A 16,895-nucleotide genomic window follows, 5' to 3' on the forward strand; every position below is an offset into this window, starting at 1 on the left:
CCCAAAACCTATAGTCGAAATTTCAAAAAAAAAAATCACTAGTTTCGACTGAAATTTCAATCAAAACCTAGAGATCTCGCATTTTCCCTAGGTCGAAACTTCAGTTTCAAACGAAATTTGTTCCTTGATTCATTCTATTATAATTGTAATGAATATCCCTGACCAATACTGAGGTAATATTATACTCAGTTTACTCACTGCCTCTTACCTTATGAATAGGATGCCTAATAGGATATTTGGTTTTAAATGTCCTAATGAGATTCTCAAAGGAGACTCTTCCTTTATTATTCCCCTTAAAGTTTTTGGTTGTGTGTATTATGCAAAAATCACAACCCACCAAAGTAATCTAGCTCCCCGTAGCTTATGCTGCACATTTTTGGGGAATTCTACTACTCAGAAGGAGTACAAATATTATCATCCTTCTTCTAGGAAAACCATTGTGTCTATAAACGTAATTTCTAATGATTATTGCCCTTACTATACACCTCTCTAGCAAAGAGTCCTAGAGGAAAGGTGTTCTTTCCAATTCTAGACCTTCCTACCACACATATAAACTCCCATATACCAACGCAGCACAACTTAAAAGCTCAGGAAGAGTTTGACCAGGGGAGACTTCGATCAATATACCGGAGGACTCTAATTCTCCCCCTCTGTTTTCTAAACTATGTAAAAAACCTGGTTAGGGGAAAACCACTCTTGTGAGGCATACTACTAAGGTCTTTCAAAAGAAGATTAACTAGAATAAGGACGTGCAGACTTATCAGAACAATCGGCCAAAGCATGTAAGAAAGGTGACATGTTACCACTTCATAATCAGATTCTACTGTTCCCCTTAAGGTATCTTTTTCTGATCTTCCTATTGCTGTTGGAGAAGGTGTTAGATCTTGTACTCAGCATCCCATAGCCAAATAGGTTTCTTTTGACTCTTTGTCTAACTCTCACCGTGCTTTTATATCCTCTCTATCATCTGTTTCTATTCCTAAAAGTCGACAGGAAGCCTATTCTGTTAAGGGATGGAAAGCAATTATGGTAGAGGACATGCAGGCAATGAAGAAAAATGATACTTCAGAACTGATTACACTTCCTTCAAGGGGGGAAAGAAGAAAAAAACATGTGGGCTGTAAATGGGCATTTATGGTTAAACAAAATATGAATGGACCGGTTAACAAGTTGAAGGCTAAACCAATTGCAAAGGGGTTTACCCAAATCTATAGAATTGATTATCAAGAGACTTTTGTCCCTATTGCGAAACTAAACACTGTCAAAATTCTATTGTCCATGGCTGTGAACAAAGATCGGAACCTACACCAACTAGAAGTAAAGAATGCCTTCTTGCATGCAAAGTTGGAGGAGGAAGTCTATATAAAAATCCCTTATGGTTTCTCTGATGACAGTACTACAGGAAAAGTTTGTCAGTTGAAGAGGTCAATTTATGGGTTGAAATAGTCTCCTAGATGCAGGTTTGAACGCCTCCAAAAGGCAGTGACCTTTATTAGGTATAAGCAAAGCAATGGTGATCATACACTATTTGTCAAAAAGTTAGGTACCAATATCATATTTATCATTGTTTATATGGACGATATTGTCATCACACGGAATGAGCATGAGGAAATACAAAGGTTGAAGGACTTTCTTAACAAAGAGTTTGAAATTAAAGATCTAGGGAAGTTCAGGTACTTCCTAGAATTAAGATGGCTTGATCAAAGAACGGTATATACATATCCCAGTGGAAATATGTTTTAGATTTATAATCAAAAGTGAGAATGTTGGTGTAAAGCAATTGATACTTCTATTGAGGGTGAAGCTAAACTTAAGGAGAAAAAAGAACCAATGGAAAAAGGAAGATATCAAAGGCTGGTAGGAAAGCTTATTTACTTGTCCCACACCAGACCAGACATTGTTTATGTTGTAGGAATAATGAGCTAGCTCATGCATAATCCATATTCAACTTATATGAAGGTTGTTACCAAAATACTGCAGTACTTGAAGGGAATTCCTAGAAAATGAATACTTTTGTCACCTGATAATCTAAGGGGTGGAAGCTTGCACTGATGCAGACTAGGTTGGGTCTCCTGACAGAAAGTCAATTTTAGGTTATTATACCATTGTTAAAGGTAATTTAGTAATTTGGAGGAGTTAGAAACAAAATATGGTAGCTTTATCCAATACAGAAGCTGAATAAAGAGCTATGATCCGTAGAGTTTGTGAGCAACTATGGTTGAAAGGTCTACTAGAAGATATAGGAATTCAAGTTCCAAAGCCCTATGATGTTGTATGGTGACAACAAGGTTGCCATTAGTATTGCCAATAATCCTACGCAATGATCGAACTAAGCACATTGAAATTGACAAATTTTTTGTCAAAGAAAAGGTGGATCAAGGGATGATCTACATGCCTTTTGTGAGATCTAGAGACCAAATGGTAGATACTTTCACTAAGGGTTTGAAAGAAAGAGATTTCCTTCCTATTCTAGGCAAGTTGAGCATGACTAACATCTAGGCCTCAACTTGAGAGGGAGTGTTGTTTGAGTTCTATTAAGAGTTCAATCCAGAGTTTTAGTTCATGTAATTTTCTATTTCTTGTTACCCAGGTAAGGTTATGTAATAGTTTTCTTTCCACTTCATTATAAATAAAGAGCTTGGGACCACACTAATCCATTCGAGCCATTCTACCACAATCGGCTTTCTCAACAGCTGTAATGTTCCAATGAGGTGACAACACAAGGCAAATGGTATTGTGATAGCCCAAATAGTGGATGTTCTTGAACTACTATATTGGCCTCTTCTTGAGCTATAGGACCAAAATCTCACACTTGAATATTCTTAAAGTTGCTTCTCTAGAAAATTAAATGCTCGAACAAAATCAATAAAGATGAAATAGGCTTCAGCCCCAATATCAGCAGTGAGTATAGCTGCAGAACCAATATCGTACAGAAGAAAACCCTTTTGCCTGAAGAGAAAAGCTTTATTAACAAGCCTCTTTGAAAAGGATCCAAGGCTGGCAGGGTGAGCTTCAACTTCATAATTGTCATGAGTATGCTTTTCATCAAACAGTATAAAGTATAAACCTTCATCATCATTGTGGTCTCCTCTGCGACACTGTAGGGACACGACATTTTGGGGCATTTACTGTTGTAAAATCATAATAACCCCTCTCACTATAACTATGGCACACAATGTTTATATTTTTCAGCCAAAAATTGCTCCTATTATACTTGGGCTTCTTTTCTTCTGCTCTAAGGGGCTCAAGCTTCTTTGTTTGCCATCATAGAGGTTTATAAACTAAAGGATCCTTAAGCATGGTCCTCAGATAACCATACTTCTCTTCAAGTATCTTAGCATAAGAAGCTGCCAGATCAATAGACCTAAAATCGATGTCAGTCTGTCTCCTGCAATTGGCATCTTGAAGATAGATTGTAATTCTAGGTCCAGGTATCCACAGCCTTGTAGACTTAGTGGCTCATTTTTGCCAAGATAGACTGCAACCCTATATCTAGGTATCCACAGTTTTGTTGCCTTGGTGGCTCAGACTCACCGAGCCAGCAACATGCATTTAGTATTCAAACGCAAAAGGCAGCATCAAGGCATGAAGGTGTTTTCTGGAGGGCTAGGCAGTCTGTCACTTTATTGCAAGTAGCAAGTTGCACAGCACTGTTATAATGGTGTCAAATCTTATATTGGTCCTTATTTATTCCTAAGATCAGTCTGTATTTCCTCTACTTAAGATTAAGATTTTACTCCCAAATAAGCAAATACCATGTTATCTGGGTCCGATAGAAATAGACAAAATCAAATTCCAAAAAGGGATAAAGAAAACAAACCTAATTCAAGAACAAAAACTAGATTTTTCACTGATAGGTGAAGTTTTCTTTTTTAATGGTTGCCGTAAATCTTAATATGGTAAGACATTGCTAAACAACAGCAGTGCTGTAAGATATATTCCTTACCCAATAGATAGTGCCTCTGGTGCTTAATTTTTATTTTTTTTTAGTATCTATTCCTTACCCAATAGATAGTGCCTCCGGTGCTTAAATTCCTTACCCAATAGGTAGTGCCTCCGATGAATACATCAATTTCTCTCTTCATTTTCTGTGAAGAGGGGGACAGAGAGTGGGATCTAATTCCCAGCGGGGATATTTCTTTTTATTTTTCGAATAAAAACAAATAAGGGAATTTCCATTCCATCAACTAGTACGATTGATGAGGACTATCTATTGGGTAAGGAATTTATCTATAGTAGAAAGGTCCTGACATTATCTGCACTCTCTATAGAAGCCATTGGCATAAAATGATACAACAGATTGTTTCATGAGTATGCCAATGACAAGAACCTCAGTACACCTTATGCAGAGTTGAAACAGGGTGAACAGCAGCCTAAGTATTCAATTCAAGAGGATTACCCATTCATGGATACCAAGTTATCCACACCCGAATCATCTCTTAGGCATCACATCATCAAAGAATTACACAAAGGAAGATCAGGAGTCAGCGAAGACAAGACCATTGCACATGTTATGGAGTACGCACAATACTGGCCTTCTGTTCCACGTTACCAATAACAAAGCAGCCATTGAAAGATTTGAGAATGGACTTTGTTCTAGGCCTTACATCCACCAAGGAAGGGTATTTATCCATAATTGTAGTGGCTGATAAATTACCAACATGTCCCATTTGCTTCGTTGCAGAAAGACCCATGATACTTATCATGTTGTAGAACTATTCTTCAAGGAAAGTCCTAATCCATAGCCTACCCCACCCCATTGTTTCAGATAGGGACATCAAGTTTATGAGCTATTTCTAGGAGACCCTCTGGCTGAGAACCAACACAAAGCTGCTGCCTTCTAGACATGTTGAACTATTCTCCAAGGTGATAGTCCGAATCCATATCCTACACAACACTACTGTTTCAGATAGGGACATGAAGTTTATGAGCTATTTCTGGAAGACCGTCGGGGAAGAACCAACACAAAGATGTTGTTCCTACAGCAGTCCACCTCCAGGACAAATGAGCAAACTGAAGTGATAATAGAAGCCTCAATACTTTAGTTAGTTGCTTGCTTATGAATGACAAGATAGCCCTTTGTATTAGACATGGCAGAATTTGTCCACAACAGTTCTGTCAACAAAACCACTAGAAGAACCCCAAAGAGGCCCTCCTTAGCAGTGCACATCGAAATCAACAAGCTTAAAGGTGGAAATTTTTTTACCAAGTTTCGAAGCCTTCTATTATCTGGTCTCGCTCGAGTTCTGTGAGCGATGCTGCCAACCTAGTTTTGACCTTGTGAGCCCCTTTTTTTTGAGATTTTTGGTGCTTTCAACCCCTTTTTCACCCAATTTCCATCACTCATTTTCCTTCCATCACCCCCCTTTCCTCCTTTGGGATTTCCTCAGATATTTGCAAGGTTTGTTCTAAACTTCACATTTTTATATTTTTTCTTTGTTGATGGCTTATATGGTGTTATATGACTATGATCTATGATTGTGTTTTGTCAGATTTATTTTTCGATTAATATATGTTTAGTCTAGGACTCAATCTACACATTTATGTGATTGAATTGAATCTTTTGTTCATAATTATTTATTTAAATTAGTTGAAAAGTATTAAATATTTTACAAAATTATTTAAAATTTAAAAATACCAATTATTTTCTATTTTATACTTAAAAATATGAGGATTTTAGTAGAAGCATGTACATACTTATTGGAGTTTTTGTAATGGTTTTGAAGATACATAGTGTGTATCTTGTATCAAGCATATCATTTGAAAGATGTCAGACACTGCTTGGTTAACGGGAGGCCACTGACTACAGATAAGAAGTCCGAACGCACCTACTGCAAGAAATGAATAGGAAGAGGAAGGACCACTAGATTAAAGTGGCATCTAGTTGGGTGTGACAAGAATGTCACTGGACATTCCAAAGGTTCTTGTAGAGATCAAAGTGGCTATAGCGGCTATGGCTCAACACTTGAAGGGTGGAAAAGAAAAGAGGAAGGAGAAGAGTACATCAAGAGGAGTTCAAGGATGCTTGCCTAGATGACCTCCCTGACTTGGGGAGAGTAGGACTTCAATCCAGAGGAGCCCGAGGAGTATGGGTTATCCAAGTCAGTGAAGGCATCACAGATGAGGAGAGCCATGTAGATGAGCAGAGAGCAGCAGAGGATCGATGACTTGAGGAGGCAGCAAAGGGCCAAGGGTCCTCTAAAGTGCCAGAGTTTCAGGAAGGCAAAGTGCATCGTATAAGGAGAAGCCAAAGTGTTAGGGAGGAGCCAGATCCCACCCCAACCCCATGGGCCCCATGAGGCAGAGCTTCATCAGCAGCCACAAATCCAGATATACAAATTCTTCTCATAGATCCTATGCTATTTAAGGCCAGAGAACAAGCAGAAAAAGTTAAAGCATATGTGGGGAATGTGAAGGAAAAAGTGGGGCATGCTTTCTCCAAATGGGCTTTCTACCATTTCCATAAATGCAGCCTAGGGGCCTTACCATAATGCGATGTTTGATGAGATTATCAAGGTTGGGAGTGGAGTGTATGGGTCAACCCCATTTGAGATCTACAATATATACCTACCACAGCATTAGAAAAATCTGAAGACATATATTAAGGTTTAAAGCCTACGTAGGCTCATTATGGAGTTACAGTGATGTGTGATAGTTAGACTGGTCCTACTAGACAGTCCATCATCAATTTCAAGTTGAACTACAATTGGAAGACAGTGTTTCTCAAGTAAGTGGAGGCATCAAGGAGAAGAATGATGCAAAATACATATATAAGTTGTTGAAGGAAGTGCAGTGGATCATGTGGTCTAGATTGTCACTAATAATGGGTCCAACTTCAAAAGGCTAGGATAAAGATGATGGAGAATCCCAAGTACAAGCTCTTCAAAAGGCTAGGATAAAGATGATGGAGAATCCCAAGTACAAGCTCTTCTAGACTCCTTGTGTTGTACATTACATTGACCTGATGATGAAGGACATAGGTCAAGTGAAGATTGTGAAAGGAGCGGTGGATCAGGCACGCCAGGTGACCATCTACAACCATGGATTCACACTATAATTGAGGAGGGAGCAATGTGGGGGTGACTTGGTGAGAGGCCAAGGATTTCTAGGTTTGCAACCTTAGATTGCATTATAGAGCTCTGAGAGCAAGGCCGGCCTAAGGTCCATGTTGGCATTAGAAGACTGGTTCAATTGAGAGGGTTCTTCAACCCAGGAGGAAGGGCAGCACAAGCAACCATTTCCAGTGATAGCTTATGGGATAGTGTGAGGATTGTAGTAAAAGTTCTTGATCTGGTTGCGATCATACTGAAGTTGGCAGATCAACAAATGAAACCAACTTTAGAGCACATATGGGCTGCAATTGACAGGATGAAGTAGTAGGTCCAATCGATCTACCCAAGATGCAACAAAAACTTCTTCAACGACATCCAAGGTTGATGAGTTTATACTTTATAGATGGTAGATTATTGTTTATAATTTTCAACTTATTATCTTGTTGTGTTGTGTTTCTCATATTTCCTCTTAGTCCTTGTTAGCATATTATCTAAATCCCAAGTACCATTATAAGCTTATGATTGGGACGAGGCAAGATCTGATAAGTGATTAAGTGCATTCCACATAGTGGAAGGATGGAAATTGATCCTCTTCGACAGGCAATCATCAACTCGGAGAGAAAATTGTCCCATATAACCCATTGGGTACTGATCAGCATGTTGATCCATTTTTGCTCCATCCTAACCCAACCTGATTGTTTTGTTGGCCTTCTTGTTCTTCTAAGTTACATCACTATACTTTGAGAATTCAGAACACTTCCATGCTATCCTATATGTTAGTAAATAGTCATGCTCATGCTCATGCTCATTCACATCTCACCACTTCATACACAATATCAGACTAGCAAACAAATCCTAACCATGGTACCTTGCTTCATTAACCAGTTTTTGTAGCTTGCCTACATCAAAAAGTGAAAAACAGTTTGTCCACGACCTATAGCTAAAACACCTCTTACATGAACCACTAAAGAGGTGCAACTTCACTTATAAATTAATTTGCATTATTTACCCTTTGGAATCGCAATTTGTAGACGATGACAAATTACTTGATCTTCAAGCCTTATCACCAACTATGCCAATTCATCATTGAATCCTCCACTGCAACTTGCATTGTGGGACTTGTATGCTAACACACAACTTCCATAAATTATCAATACACCTCATCCCTGATTTCCTAGTATGTGGACACCAGGTCTGTTCATTTATTCACTTGTTTTGATATCTTCCCCAATCAATAAACTTTGCCTTTTTGCTGATCAAAAACCAAACCACAAAGAGGGAAGAGGAGGGGTTGAAAAGATGGTAAGAATACCAGAGCAAATTTGCGTTATTATAAATTTTTTAAGCAAAACAAAGCGTCTTTTAAGGCTCTCCTAAGTTTAAATTTATGATTATTTGACATATAAACATAAATAGATGTGTATTTATGACAACAGTTTCTCATTAAACTAAATTGATATAAACATAAATGTATAAATAGATCAAGAGCTGTTCATGGTTTATTGGCATAAGCTGTTAATTTTTATTTATGCAGGAGTGAACGTGTGCAGAATTTCTATTTCAGTAGGGATAAAAGTTACAAAAGACTAGAACAAAACACTACTTTCCTCCCTCTCCAACCTCCACCTTGCCTATGTCTCCACTATAATAACATTTTAGGGGTATCAAACTAATCCGAAGCTCCAAACCAATAAAAGTGGACCAAAACCAAAGCCAATATACATATTCAGAAGCTAAACCAAAACCAGCCCGAATCCAAACTGATGATACATAACATACTATTGACCCAACTATACCAAATCTATTTCCTGATAAGATATTCTATTTAGTAGTAACCAAATGATTATAGTCTATTGTCTACCCAAAAAACAATGATTATTGTTTACTACTCATAACCTATTATTATAATTGATTATTCATAAATAGATCATAAACAAAAAGAGAGCCCAAAAAAAAAGAGCATAAGGAAAAAACAAACTTCACGTTATTATGAATTACTTAAAATAAGACCAATTGCCTATTAAGGAAGACCGACCTCTCGTGAAGGGGGGTGACCGGAGGACCTTTGTTGGCGGTAATTTCGGCGTCACTAACAACTCCTACAACCAATTCGTCGCCTAGGGCGCGCGCTTGCCGTAGAGCATTGCAATGACCGTAGTGCATCATGTCGAAGCAACCATCCATGTAAACGCGAACTGGTTTTTTCTTTCTTCTCCTGAATCCAAGATGTGGCAAAGGAAACCTCAAGCAGAGTCCCAAAACCGATGCCCCAAGAACAAGCCCCCCTATCAAGCAGGTAGCCACAAATCTAGAGCTGCTGACATTTTCTGAACGCCCAACATCGAAACCCATATCCCAAACCCAAAGCAATACCCAAAAGAGAAAATACGAACTAAAACAACTAGAAGAGTGCTAAAACAGTAACTAATATTTCCAGTTTTCTTTTTCTTCTCTGTTTTCCGTTCTCTTTCCCTTCCCTGTGTCCCACCAGACGTGTTACTCTTCTTCTAGGGTTTTAATTCTCCGGTGTAAGTCAAGTTATATGGGATTGGGAACGGCGATGATGAACCCAGATTAGATAAACAGAAGATGAATTAGTGATAAAGAGGAAGAGACTGCTTGCAAACGTTTGACAGGAAAAAGGAGGAGCCAAATGGTCGAATCCAGGCCGACGAGATGAAATACCTCGAAGTGTCAACGGCAGTGCGTGGCACAAAGTCACGTGACAACCGTTGTGATTAGTGGGAAATGTGGACTTCAGAAGTGCGTGGCGTACAGTCACGTGACAATCTGTTTGTTTTCTTTGAAAGGTAATAAATAAACTATACTTGAGCACTTGTTTTTCTTTGTGATAAAGAGATTCAGCATTTATATAGTAAAATTGCAAAAAATAAAAATTGTACGAAGCTGGAAAACTTCATGAACTTAAAAAAAATACAGACACATCAAAAGAAATAGAGAAATACAAAAAATAAATGCATGAAAACACAAGGTTCGATTCGAACTAAGGAATATAAATTGACCAAATGTCATACAGGCAATAGACAAGGTCATCCTGACTAAGGAATGGGCCGAGCCCAAGCCCATAGAATAATGGTTGTAACAACCACAACAACAATTAAGCACAAGGATTACGACATACGTATCCTCCATCACAAACGCTCAAAGAGGTGACATGCCACAAAGGCGGACATAAGCACGCTACAATGGCGGAAAGATAACACGCTACAAGGGCGGAAACAACAGCCTCAACAAAAATACACCGACGGCGACCAGCAACACGAGAATCTTGCACCAGCAAAACTTTCAGATCCACGGGAGATACTTCCACTCCGTCATAAAACCTTCAAACCTGCGAAATGCACTACCAAATCTCGCATCTACCGGATTTTATTTTATTTTTCCTTCTCAAATAATCGAAAACCTTCCATCGATTGGGGAAAAGAGGAAACAAAGAGAGACGGAGAGAGTGAGAAACTGAGTGTGGGAGATGGAAGAGATGGAGAGATAGAGAGGCGAAGAGAGGTGGTGAACTGCAGAAGTGGGGAACCAAAAAAGCTAGCCGCAATTTTTTCTTTCCTAAACCGGAACTTCACGAAGAGGCGCGCGAGAGGGAGAGAGGGAGGTAAGCGAGTATACAAATATTATGAGGGTATATATTCTCCCACTTTGTTATTTCTTCTATATACACCCTATAGCGGTGCTATACTAGATACCCATTCAAGTAGAGTTGGAGTCTGGAATTTGGTGATTCCTACATTCCCTACGTTGCCTACCAATTGAAGCAGTCCAAGAGCTGGGTGTCGACGGCTGTGCTTTCGTTGTGGTGATGGTAAGAAGTCGACGATTTGGTGGTTGATGCTCCAAATGTGGCCACTGTTGATATGAAGGAGTTTAGCTTTTTGTAATCCTATATGGAGCCATAAAGTGATGCTTTGAGTGGGTCAATGCAGTCCAAGTGCCCTTGAAAGAGTTTTGTTGATCCTTGATCGAGTATTCCCTTGGTCCATTCTATGCAATTATTTTCCACATGGGCCACTCTGCACACATTAAGACTGTATTATCATATTATGTCAAGTCTAACAACGTTGTACACATATACTATGGTAGGTGTAAAGATTAACTGATCTTTCAATTCCTCATTTGAATTTGGTGGTATTAATTACAAATCCCCAAATTAGGTGAACTCCATGGTTATAGTAAAAGAAGTTCTAGTAAAGGCAGCCCTCCCCGCTTTTGTAATGTCTAGTTTCCTCATCCCCAAGGAGTTAAGTAATAGGCTGACAAAATTTATCAGAAACTTATGGTGGAAGAGTGGGACTGGGAGGGGCATTCATTAGGCTAAGTAGGAAATCATTTGTTTATCAAAGAAGTTGGGAGGCATGGGATTTCGAGATTTGCATAATTTAAATCAAGCTCTTTTAGCAAAGCCATGGTGGAGATTGTTGACACGACCAAACTCTTTATGCACTAGAACGATGTAGGCCAAATACCTTAACAATCAATATTTTTCAATCCCTGGTACCCCAAGGAGATTCTTTATTATTTATTTTTTTGTGTGTGTTAAAGATGGGTCTTTAAGGAAAATGGGTAATGGACTGCATACTAGGATATTTTTGGACCCTTGGATCCCTGGATCTTCCCTTGGTCTATATCCTTCCCTCTATCTTCCTCTCTATCCTCCTCCCCCACACCCCTCTTTGGATGATCAGCTTATTCGATTGGATGTACAACAATGGAATATTCCCCTTTTGAGATATTTGTTTACCTAGAATGAAGTCTAGGCTATTTTAACCCAGTCAATTCTATCACAGACCACTCATGACGAATGGGTTTGACAGCTTACAAAAAATGAGAGATTTATTATTTGTCAAATTGGCTGATTGTGTGTTCATTTTTAACTCCTTAGCACATAGACTGCCCCAGTACACCACATTCGGCTACTTCATGTTTGGCTAAATTGGGAAGATATATACCCTTCCAAAGGTAAAGAGTTTTTTGTGGAAAGTAGGCCATGATGCCCTCCCTACCAATGAAAACTTGTTTGACAAAAATGTTTCATTGACTCCCATGCGTTTTTGTGCATTTCTCATGTAGAGTCAAATTTTCATATATTATTTTTTATTGTGAATATGCAATAAATTCCATTTTGAGCTGCCACTTTGAAGATATTTCAGTAATTCTTATTCGCACACACTTCCTTCGTTTACCTGTTAGCACCACTTTCTCGAACAAACTCCTCCCATTGAATAACGACTTTGAAAAAAAAATAATAATAAATAAATAAAACCTCTCATGAAAATTCAACAAAATGATAGAGATCGTCATTTTCTATCCAAAAATATGCTTCACCTCTAGTTTGTTGCACCTAAAAAGAATAAAAAGAAAAAGGGGAAGAAAAAAAAAAAAACACACAATAATAATAATTCCACAAAACCAAGATAAGAAAATGATGTATACCTTCATAGCGTTAGTTTTTGTAAATCATAGCTCTTGCTAAACCAAAGATAGATTATAGAGCTCTTGCAGAACTCCGAGTAGGACCGGAGAGCAAATGATGGAGAGAGAGAAAAAGAGGAGAGGAGTGGAGGGAGATCCTCTGGTGCCCTAGACAATGATCAAAGAGAAAGAAGATGACAGTGGCGAGATGAGGGGAGTGCCTAAGGAAGAGGAGTGATCATCGCGGAAGGAAAGACGATATCATTTTTTTTATATGATGTTCATCCCGGTCAGCTTGCGCGCACCACGATTTACATCCTCAATGGAGCTTTTTTATATTAATGCCGCCGAGTGGGTGCGAATCCAATACCTCCCCTAGGGAAGTTGGATCTTTAACCGCTTTAACATACTACCTTTGGCAAACAATATCATATTTGAGAGACCATCATGGAAGGGAAGACAATATCACACTTTTGGCCCTTAGAAAACTTAGATCACCAGTTTTTTATACTTATATGAGAAGACATCATAAGGGAGAGATAGGACAATATCAACTTATGAAAAAAATTATATAAAAGGAATGAATGAACAAGTTTATCCTAAAAAACTATTAGAATATGTAAGTTTAAATAAAACTATACTGATACATGCAAATGCACGTGGCCATATACGAGAGAGAAAGAAAATCCAAAAATAAATTTTGTTATTGTAAAAAAGAAAAAATAATTAAAAAACTTCAATGTTTGGGGGCAAAGAGAAAGATATGAAACTGTTGAGAGGGGAGTAAGGATAAATATAGAATGAGTATATGAAAGAGCACTTAGAAAGTAGAAACTAAAACTAAAATTAAAAGAAGATAAAGAAGATTATTATTAAGGAAAACATTTTTAAATTTGCACATAAATAAGAATCTAACCATTTTATTTTTTTTGGGAATATAAAACTTGGAGACAGGTATGTCTAATAGTAATACTTTCTCTCCCCTTTTTAGGAATGATCCATCTATGACCGACCAAGTTATTTTGCTTAAGAAACTCAATAATACACTCAAGACAATTGCCTCCCCATGAAGCCTAAAACTTCAGCAGTCTTTTCATAGTATGAATGTGTTGCAAGTTTCCGTCTTAATCTCAATTAAGCAAATGAATTATAATCCATAACTTAGTCCATTATACTCTATTTGTACTAAAATGATCCCGCTTCTGATAATTATTTAATTTATCATTCTTGATGCAGTGAAAGCAATTTAAATTCGTTGCTTGGTACATAAAAAAGGAATATAACACCTATATGAGATAGAGATGCCATGAATCTAAGGGGTGACCAAAGGTAATACATAAACATTATTAAAAAGCAAAGGAGACAAAAATAGTTACATGACTATGAGCAAAATTAAAACACCCAAAACCCCTTCTATTTCTCTTTCCTTTCCTTTCATCTTCAAGCTCATCCAAAACATCTATATTTTGACCAAAAAAAAAAAAACACATCTATTGACTATTTAAGTGTTTATTTAGAAATGACACAAACCTTTAACAAAATGAAAATTTGAATTAAAGGCACAACAAAGAAAAGACTTCAGAATTGAAAGCTAAAATCCAACAATTGGCTATTGTTTGGACAATTGTGAAATACATCAAAATGGGTAAACAAGTTACATGGTGGGTCATACAAAACATTATATGATTCATTTCTTTCTCCCTTTTTTTTTTTTTTGGGGGGGGGGGGGGGAAGGGGTGGTGGAATTGAGGTTCACTCGACCTAGCTTATGCATACCTTGACTACATCTTTAGAATGATAGATTTTACACATAAATTATATATAAGGTGAGACAAGGCATTGCAAATTGGGGAGGGGTGGTGTTTTATGACCATGAGAGGGGGTTTTGTGGAGGTTTATTGAGAAACCATTTTTCTTGTCTTTTCAAGCCAACTTAAAACGCAATGCTTATCTTCCCAACAAATGTGTCTAACTTCATATCATAAATAAACATCTATCCAGTGTTTGTACTCATCTCACTTTCATCAGAGTTTGTTTTTATTAAGTAACAAAATCTCAATTTTGTAATAGGAGAAAGAACCCTAAAATTTACCATCCTCAATATCTGCCTCTACCTTTAAAAAATCTACAAAACACAATTTTCAAAGCACTGATGATAATTGATAAGGTAGATGTTGGGCAGAAAAACTATTGAAAATAACCCATAAATTATGAGATACACTATACAAAACAAATTCTAACATACCTTGCCACAATCTTGAATTTTAGTAAACAATTAGACCAACACTAATGAACACATTTATGTGTGAAATCTTAGGGCATAAATAATGCATTTTACACACTTATAGTGGAACTACCTTGGGTTTTGTGTTATTTTTGCACATTTTATGACTTTTAAAGATTTAAACAAACATTTGGATTTTTGGGTATGAAACGTGCAATTTTACACGTCAAGAGGTCCGTTCAACTTCTCAAGTATGAAAATGGGCCTAATCTAGAGCATGATGGGCTAGAGATGTGATGATGGACCAACCCCCAAAATATTTTAGAAATAAATAAGTAAATTTTGATCTACAATTGAGATTATAAATTATCAATCAAATCTACAGAGGTGTTATTGAATGAGTCATTGCATACTTCAATATTTTATTTCCTATTTGGGACTTGATCAAATAAAGAAAAAGAGGCAAAATAATTATATTCAGAGACGGAAGAGGCAAAAATCTAGTTTTTGAATGTCTTTGTCCAATTTCGATCAAACCCTTCATTGAATGGTCATATGGAGTCCGATCAAGCTGATTTTTGGAGGAGAGCTTGGCGACTCCTTGATCCTCAAATCCAACGGTGGAATTGTGCATTTGATCTCTCTAAGTCAGTCTGATTAATACGCCAAAACCCTACTTGGTTGAGTTAAATAGGAACTATGAGTTTGATTCAAACTCTATAAAGAATCATATCCCATGTAAACTCTATAAAAAGATATCATATTCCAGCAAAAGATAACGTGTTTTAGAATTTAGGAGAAGCACACTTTCCTTTATCTTTAGTTTATCTTGGCTTTCTCTAATTTAATTTGATTGCTTTCGTGAGATTTTAATTTATAGATTGAATGTTCATGTTTAATTTTTCTATGTAATGCAATTTCAAGTTTGAGGATTCGTTTTTCTCTGAGTCTAGCAATTGCAGATCTAGATCATTTTAGATTTGGTTGTTAGGTTTGGTTGATATTCGAAGCGTTCATTCAATTCTATTTTATTATTTGAAGTTCAAAGATGCAAGTAAGTAACCATCTTCAATAATTTTCTCTCCTCCCTCCATTATCGCTTTTATCTACCCCTCCATATTCTTAATTTAGGATTTACTTTCAACATTTATTTATTGTTCTCCCTTCTCCCCGGGTCATAGATCAACTATGCCTACAGTGTTGCCTCTTTTTGGTTAATGTTTTCATTTTCCTTTTATTGTTTTGATACTTACTTTTTTATTTTTCTCTCATTTATTTATTGTTCTCCTTTACCCCCGGGATCTTCCCTCGGTCATTGATCAGAGATGCCTATAGTTGTGCCTATCTTTAGTTAAGGTTTCCTTTTTTCCTTTTATTGCTTTGATTATTTAATTTCTGTATTTTTTTTTTTGCCTTTAATTTATGCGTTGATTATATTTGTATTATATTTGTATTATATTTAGTATCAATTTGATCGCATTAGCTGTATGGATTAGGATCGCTCGTTTAGTTTAATTAATTAGTTAACAAATTTGAATCATTGCATTTTCACATTATCATTAAGAGGTTAAATTCTAAAGTGGCATATCTTTTTGAGATCGACCTGTTAGTTACACGATACCGTGCGCTTTTAGTTATTTTTATTTTGCAAACAAACACTACAATGTAAGTAAAACTATATAATATAGAACAACCAATATTTAATTCTGTTTTATCCGTCAAGTTGTGGGCTAAAACTTATAGCAAACATTAGGCAAAATAAGTTTTTGTTTCATTCAATTTCAAATAATTAGAACCTACTTTTTGACATCCAAATTGCAACCATTGTCCAAAGAAGGATCATAATATTTGATTTCAACAGGTTTAAGGTGCTAATCCCATGGGAACGTTTACCAAAAAAAAAAAATAAAAAGATCCCATGGGAACGTGAAAATATCTCACTAGCCAAAGCTAAACTGAAGAATTCAGAATATTTTAATATTACATTTCAATTTTTGAGGGGTGAGGATGTTACCAAAATAATTATCATTGGAACGGTAGCAACCATTGAAATGTGATCAATCAAAATTGAGCTAATAGCATCATATTTGGGAGGGGGTGGATACATCAAAACGAGCAGGGACTCTATGGGACAAATATAATAACATCATTCATATTTGTAGAACCCCACAATAACCAAT

General features: G+C 36.9%; 1 protein-coding gene across 1 annotated transcript in view; it reads right to left on the reverse strand.

Annotated features, from left to right (window-relative positions):
• PECT1 (phosphorylethanolamine cytidylyltransferase 1) overlaps positions 1 to 9,740 on the reverse strand; it is a 112,012-nt gene extending 102,272 nt beyond the window's left edge. Inside the window, exon 1 of the mRNA XM_089143746.1 lies at positions 9,088 to 9,740. Within this exon, the coding sequence (XP_088999872.1) occupies positions 9,088 to 9,404 (317 nt within the window). The 5' untranslated portion in view covers positions 9,405 to 9,740. The remainder of the gene's footprint in view (positions 1 to 9,087) is intronic.
• Positions 9,741 to 16,895: the final 7,155 nt, after the last annotated feature.

Source organism: Hakea prostrata, chromosome 2 (genome assembly GCF_041222555.1).
Source record: "Hakea prostrata isolate BN-2017 chromosome 2, UWA_Hpros_2, whole genome shotgun sequence".
Lineage (NCBI taxonomy): Eukaryota > Viridiplantae > Streptophyta > Magnoliopsida > Proteales > Proteaceae > Hakea > Hakea prostrata.